General features: G+C 31.3%; 1 protein-coding gene across 1 annotated transcript; it reads right to left on the bottom strand.

Annotated features, from left to right (window-relative positions):
* Positions 1-902: 902 nt before the first annotated feature.
* On the bottom strand, positions 903-6,380 carry LOC134690504 (uncharacterized). Its single transcript, XM_063550474.1, has 6 exons — positions 6,307-6,380; positions 5,421-5,474; positions 4,488-4,640; positions 3,914-4,014; positions 1,875-2,023; positions 903-1,036 (listed from the first exon to the last, which is right to left on the bottom strand). The coding sequence occupies exons 2-6, from the start codon at positions 5,469-5,471 to the stop codon at positions 954-956; spliced, it is 537 nt and encodes a 178-aa protein (XP_063406544.1). The 5' UTR covers positions 5,472-5,474; positions 6,307-6,380; the 3' UTR covers positions 903-953.
* Positions 6,381-7,800: the final 1,420 nt, after the last annotated feature.

The raw sequence follows: 7,800 nt of genomic DNA, 5'->3' as shown, positions 1-7,800 counted from the left end.
TTCTGGCGGTTGTTGACGTCTTTTCACTAAATCCATTGGATGTTGGATGTGTACGGATTGATTGTTTAGTCTTAGATGCATGATTTTTTTATTAGTTGTTAGTGGCTTTAAACTAGATGTCAGAAAACTGCGAGTACTCTCAGATCTGTTCATTGTGGATTTTTTGGGTCGGGATGTATAAGTACCCGGCCACGTCCACTTGTATTTTTTGTCTATCTGACGAGTTAAGCCTTTTTCAACTAATTTTTATAGTTCGTTCTTATGTTGTACTGTTATACCACTGTCCCAGGTTAGGGGAGGGTTATGATCCCGCTAACATGTTAACCCCGCCACAGTATTTATGTATGTATTTATGTATGTGCCTGTCCCTAGTCAGGAGCTTGTAATTCAGTGGTTGTCGTTTGTTTATGTGTTACATATTTGTTTTTTGTTAATTTTTTACATAAAACATGTTGCTGTGTAAGATATTGATTTATGATCATGTGTTGTTCATTGATGATGCCGTTAGTTTTCTCGTTTGATATTTTTAGTTAACATGTTTGATTTCGGGGCCTTTATAGCTAGCTACTAGTATGTGTTATGGGCTTTGGTAGTTGTTCTAGACCGTACAATGACCTATAGTTGTTAATTTATGTGTCGTTTTTCTCTTGTGGAGAGTTCTCGTTTTGACAATCATACTACTTCGTCTTTGGTTTAAACCATTCGAAAAGGACGATTAAAACAAAGATAAAATCAACAAATGTAGTAGATAAGTTGAATTACATATTGGTTATATTGAATAACATATTGGTAATGTTGAATTACATATTTGAAATATTGCATTACAGGTTTTTCCCCCCTTTTAACTGCTAAATATAATGTTTTATTTTCTTTGAGATCAAATAACCAATAAGTCATTTAAGTCCAACTACTTAATACCCCTTTATTGTGATAATTTGGTAAATGTAGAAATTTCAAATAATCATTTTAATACGGTCACAGCCGCAAGCAACATTATCCGATACCTGTTGTAACAACGCCCGTCTGTGAATCTCATCTACAAAAAAGGAAACTGCCTTCACTTATTATCAAAGATTTACAAATACATTGCTTATAAACATAGGAAAATTTAGTTAATTTTCTTAACAGAAAGTGTTAGGGTGCAGAAAGAATAACGTATCCCCGAAATGATATCAAACAAATGCCTTAAAACCCTTGTTTCTACTGATACGATATGTAGTGTGGGTCAGCAATCAGTTTGCTCTTTACAACATACTAAAGTGTATATTTCAAATTTAGTCCCATTTATAGAACAATACCAAAACATTCTAGCTTGACAACTAAAAAGTTGAACACTGCTGTTACATTCTTTATCAATTGACACTTTAATTAACTAGTGCTAGCAATTCTCGTAAACATATAGTATTTTAAAAAACGAATTCGACAATTGATAAAAACCCAGCATTACAGTATATTTTAGACAATATATCATTGAGTAAATAGAAATGAGGTCTGATTGAGACTAAAACCCTAAACATATTAATCCAAAATTGCCAAATGCTAATAGATATTTGAAACACCATATGAACACTTGGAAAATTTATTTGTCGAAAATTATGGTAGAATCGAAAAATCAAAACTCTGTAGTTATGGAAAGATCAAGATGCACCTAAAAAGTGTATCAGGTATGAAAATTATTTTAAAAAGGAAAAATTATATACACGAATCAAAAATGTGTTTGGAAATACAGATATCCTTTATTCATATGATACAAAATTAATCAAATAGATCTTTTTTGATTTTACCCGAACAATCATGCATGAATAATTCTGAATTTAACAACAAGATGCTTCAGTCCATCTTACGACGGATTCCTATAAAGCTATTAAACTAACCATCGTCCACTCTATGTGCATATTTGGTCTGATAACCACGACAAAAGTTGGCAATCTTTGAACCGGCATAGGCAATCAGGTTTTCATTCGACATGCTGGTTTTGGTGAGTCGATAGACATGTTTTGGTAGATTAGGTGCAAATATTTCACTAAAACAGAAATGCAGTAATTATTTTGTATAACATGCATATTAGACCCAATATATAAATCAAATCTAAAAGGATACAAGTTCACCAAAAAACACAATAAAACGAACAATATGTTAGATATTTCGGATAACAGATATCCTTCCTCGGTAATTGCACAATGACAAATGAATCATGTCAATTCAAATTAAAACTTTATCAAAATCTTGAAATTTATACAATTTAAGCGAACGCTGAAACAATTTTTAAATTTCCAAGCACGGCGCAAATACTACAAGTATATGCCAAAATAAAATTAGTTATTTACGATGTGAACTGGCATATATATGACTAATAAAGTAACAACATCAGACCCCTATTGTTTTGCTACGGTCATTTTACATTTTTAAATAATTTTCCCATGTGTTATCAATTGTTGCCCACTTGAAAAGAATCATATGTATAGATTATTACATGGCATTTTTCATATCAGACCCTTTATCGGCCCGAGGTTATGATATCAGCCCAAGAGCTGACTATACAAATCCTTGCCGTTTTCAAACAAATTTCCGGAAATGCACGAAGTTGCATGTGATAAACGTCACGGAAATTAACGGAAAGGCATGTGATAACATTCCGGAAGCAGTTAATAAAGGTACCTTTATCAGCCCGCTATGGAAATTCTAAGGAATCTGGTCAATAAACCTAGATAATCCTTTTATAGCCTTTTGATATTTTTAAATGTTATTGAACTGTAAAATTTTACTAATATTTTATACAAGTATATGATAAAACATGTTAACAAACTTCATACTCAAAAACTGATTATTGTAAGTGCATATTTTTTACACTCCGCTTAGTACGTATGAATTTTTTGTTTGTTCTTAATTCATTAATACTTTCCACTTGTGTCACATGTTAATGAAATTATTCCGGAACGAGATATTACAAGAACGAAACATCAGAAGAATATATCCTTTCGTTGTACCCTCTTTATTTTGTTTGTTCATCGTCTTTACAAACTGCGAATAATAATATCAAAACCCGTGTTAGGTGATCTAATAGCTTTTCTTTTTTTCTGAAAGTATTTTTCGAGCTATCTTTGCTATTCAATTTTAACAATCGATTGAGTAACTTTTTTCTAATTACATTTTAATGCTTTAACGTTAACATTACTATAAAATTGAGCTTAGTGCCTTGCTAGAGTTACCAATTTTACCTCTCACATTATTTCGCTTGAACTTTTATTTTGTTATGTTGGAGAATTCAGAAGCTGACGATACGGTTTTGTTTTTTGAAGCGGACGATACGGTTTAGTTTTTTTAAGCGGACGATACGGTTTAGTTTTTTAAACGGACGATACGGTTTAGTTTTTTTAAGCGGACGATACGGTTCAGTTTTTTTAAACGGACGATACTGTTTTATTTATGAAGCGGACGATACGGTTTAGTTTTTGAGCACTTAAGGGACGTTGGTTTTTAATTCTTCACCAGTTAGACTCTAGTTTAAAGTAGATCTATTTGCACCAATACCAAATCTCCTATTTGTGTAAGGTGACATGCAGTTTTTACAATAATCGAAAATAGCACAATATAAAAAATGACTAAAAACAGAATAAAGAACTTTATAAATAAAAAGGCTGTCATTGTTTTTAGTTTATATGTGCCGTCTACATTAAATAACCAACTCTGTATCTTCCTTGTTTTCTACATGCTATTGCTGCAATCAGTTTAAAAAAAAAGTGCGTAAATGGGTAATCTCGTTGTCTTTAAGACATTATGCATATTAAATTCAAACGGTTATCCTAACTCTTTCGCAAACAGATCAACGTCAATCCAAAACAAACCTTTTTGATGTGTCTTAATTTTTCGGCGTGTTTATATTGTACATTGAGTACCAATACATTTATATTACCTTGTCATGTTATGTAGTCGAGTACTTAGTTCTGAAAGATTCTCGTCCATATGAATAACATAACATATTCCAGCATCTATCCGTTTAAATGCTAGTTTTTGCTGAATTTAAGAAGAACATGTATGTAGATATAAACCCTTTATACAAAAAGTTACAATTTAAAAACAAATACGCAATTCGTTCAGAAATATCAATTTGGTTTCATAGTTCTATTACGGCGTCGTTAAACGAGTTCGTTAGTTTAGACACAATCAATATATGACCATTGTAGTGTTATTGGCCATTCAATTGAACCTAAACGTATAAGTTCAACGCTTATTTAGTACTTTACCCCTCTCTTTAGATGTTATCAATTAGATAGTGTGATAAGACCTTTGATTATTTATATCAGTTCTTACATTGGTACTTCTTTTTGTTGTATATAGCCAATTAGTCGGGGTTATATGACAAGGAATAAATCGTAAACATGGAAAATGAACAAAGTGATTTTCAAACAGAATTCACAACTTTGTTGTTTTAATAAAATACAATCCGATAACTGTTTAGTAGTAAAGTACATTGTAAGTGAACATACCATATTGAAGTCATGAAGATTAACGGTACTTGAGAATGTTGGTCCAAGATGGCTGACTCTACCAACAGTGACCACAAATGTGTTTTTCTCAAGATCGAGAACGAAATCTACGTGAACTGGTTTCCCGTCAACTTTCACAATTGCTCTAAAGTTCTGTATAGCGAAATAAAAAATAAATGTTTATTCGTATTTTTAAAAATGCTATCAAATATAGCACAAAAACGTTTACACATTTTGTAAACCAAAGGTTAGCTAACCGTTAGTCCAAATTTTCATTATCTCTTATAACAAGTCAGGAATATGACAATTTATATTCATTTGTTTGGTGTGTTTTGGCTTTTGATTTTGCCATTTGATGAGGGACTTTCCTTTTTAAATTTTCTTTGAGGTTCGGTATTTTTGGGATTTTACTTTTTTAAGGACATTGTGAATAGAATTAGTTGCCTTTAAATACATAACTGTTGACTCAAGTTTTTTAAAAACTTGTTTTGTGATGCATTTGCGCACATTTTACTCTGCCTACACCATGCCATTTTAGGTCAACTCTATCAATTTCTTCATTCGACGATTTGTGATTAATTCATTTTTTCAGCTGTCACGTTTTCAATGCCTCATGTTTGCATTCATAGAGTAGCTCTACCAATATAAAAAAAACTCTTCAATAGGTTCAGCTTACAAGTTGCTTTTATATTTTATGTTGAGATAATACTAGCACATGAATGAAAATTAGTAAGCACATAATTTTGTCCATGATGCCTAACGACATAAATACAAGGAAGTATAAAACCCGAAATGTGGACTGATTTAAACCAGACATAGATATAAAAAGTTAACTTAGGATTTTCCATTTTTTCATATTTGTCATCGAATAGTATTTTGATGACTTACTTTTGTAAATATATCTTATATAAAGAGCAACAATGTGTAACTTACCTCTGGAAAACAAGACACACTGGCAATCAGCAAAAGGAACAAGATCATCATTATCTGTGAAGCAGTCAAAAGATATATATTATCCTTTATGCAAATCATTTTGAAATTACAATTTAAAATTCGCAATTTTATAATTCCAACGAATAAATCGACACTAAATTCAAATCATCCTTTTATTTCAAGATCGTCTTCGAATGTTTTATGAGTTTCAAATATTTTACTATTGCAATTGAATAAAGGTATTTAACCTTGAATATGAATATATAGTATTTTCGTCCATGTTCTTCACAGTTAAAGGTTTCAAAATTGTTATCAGCTTATGAATCAATCACAAATTGAGTCTTCGTTGTAAACATCAGATGGCAGTCAAAATCGAAAGAAGGGCACCAACTTGATATAACACTGTTGACACCTGGTATATTGTTTGACGTTACTCTTATACGCTCATCCATGACAATGCCTTGTTCCTAAATATCAGCAGAGAAAACATCACCTCTCCTTTAAAATTAGATTGAATTTATTCTATCAAATTTTTAATGCAACCATTTCTAAAAAAATATTCTAAGAGTATTGTACCTTTAACTTTTGGTTTCGCTTGATATTTTATTCACTTTCAAGTTAATGAATATTTAAGCCACAAGAATCCATAGAACAGACACAACCTTGGCTTTTTAAAGTTAAAACCCTTCAAAACAATCTTTTATTCCCGAATGTTTTCGCAAAGAACTTGATAAAGATAAATGAGGAACAAATCAAGGTAACGAAAACTGATGAAATCACAGCAACTCAAAATGGACAATAACGTGTAAACGTTGAAAAACCTTTAAATGCTAAAAATCATACACAAAAAACGGTGTTCTAAAAGCTCAAAGAAGCATCACCTTACCCGTTGAATTATCCGCTCGCTCTTAGATAGACATATATATTCATTGTTTTATATGCATTGCTTATCAACTGTTGACCTCTTAAGTTACGAAAATATTGTTATTTTCAATGCATTGGCCTTGTATTTGGACGTAAACATTGTAATCATTTGCGCAATATTAAGTAGGGAATTTTTAGAATAAATTACAGCTGTGCTTTTTACGCAGTCAAATTACATTTACCGAATAATCATTTGAGAAAATGCATTCGAACAGTTTTATTTATGATGTCATTAAAAGTAAAGGTGTGCTGAATTTTTACGTCTTTCGTGACAAAATTTAAAACAAAATATAATGATTGGTCTCCCTAGATATTTCATTTTGAACATATTTGGAGTTGCATTCTTTATAGAAAACTAAAACTTGTCTTAACATTTATGTTTTATCTATACTCGTCTTGGAATAGGAACTATTTGCTCGACATTTCCTCTCTTTTAACATAGAGATAAAGCCTATAACTTAAGATAATGTATAGTTAATCCATATTTCAGCAGAATGTATTATCTTCACTGTAGGATGTGACAAAAGTATCCTACAAGTTTCATATTGAAACATACAGAAGCAAATTATTCACTTGTATTCATTTTTTCATACACCGAAGGGCAATTTTATCTAACCAATCAGAGTAATGTGTTTTAAAAATTATGCTTATGCTTTAGTTGAAAACGGCTGCAAAACAGTGCTGTAAAAATGATTACAGAGCATACAAAATGGCGTGTTAAAAAGTTATCATTTCTACTACACTATTTTTTTTTCACATCATTTTAAAGACAGTATGAACATTAAAGAGTTTCACTTGATAGGGAAAAGTAACCAATAACGTTACATAGTTGTAAGAAATATAGTAGTTATCAAAGGTACCAGGATTATAATTTATTACGCCAGAATAATTTTGGGCCGAAGATGCGAATCTGAAATGGAAATAATACCAGAATTAAACAATGTTTGGTATATGACAGCGGTAAAAAAAAAAGTAAGGAAGATGTGATATAAGTGCCAATGAGACAATTCCTCGTACAAGTAACAATTAATAGAAGTAAACCATTATAGGTAAAGGGACGGCCGCCACAACGGAGCCGAGGCCAACACTGGAAAGCAAGCTAGAAAGGGCCACAAAGATAATTAGTGTAAAACAATTCAAACAGGAAAAATCAACGGTCTAATATATATATAAAAAACAAGAAACTCATAAACCACATTGACAATCGACAACTACTGAACATCAGATTCCTTACTTAGAATAGGTGCAAACAATTGCAGCAATATCAATTCTACTGCCTTCTCTGAAACAAAAGTATAATATCACAACATTGGAAGGCTCAACTAAATAAACAAAAACGTAACACAAATTCACACACAATGAACGAACAAATGTGATCTGTGATACAAATGCAAATGCATAGTTAATAAAAACAAGTTGAATAATTATGTTAGAAAGTAAATAAGGAGGTTTAAAC

This window comes from Mytilus trossulus, chromosome 11 (assembly GCF_036588685.1).
Source record: "Mytilus trossulus isolate FHL-02 chromosome 11, PNRI_Mtr1.1.1.hap1, whole genome shotgun sequence".
In the NCBI taxonomy this organism is placed as follows: Eukaryota; Metazoa; Mollusca; class Bivalvia; order Mytilida; family Mytilidae; genus Mytilus; species Mytilus trossulus.
This window is presented reverse-complemented; position numbering and strand designations above follow the sequence as displayed.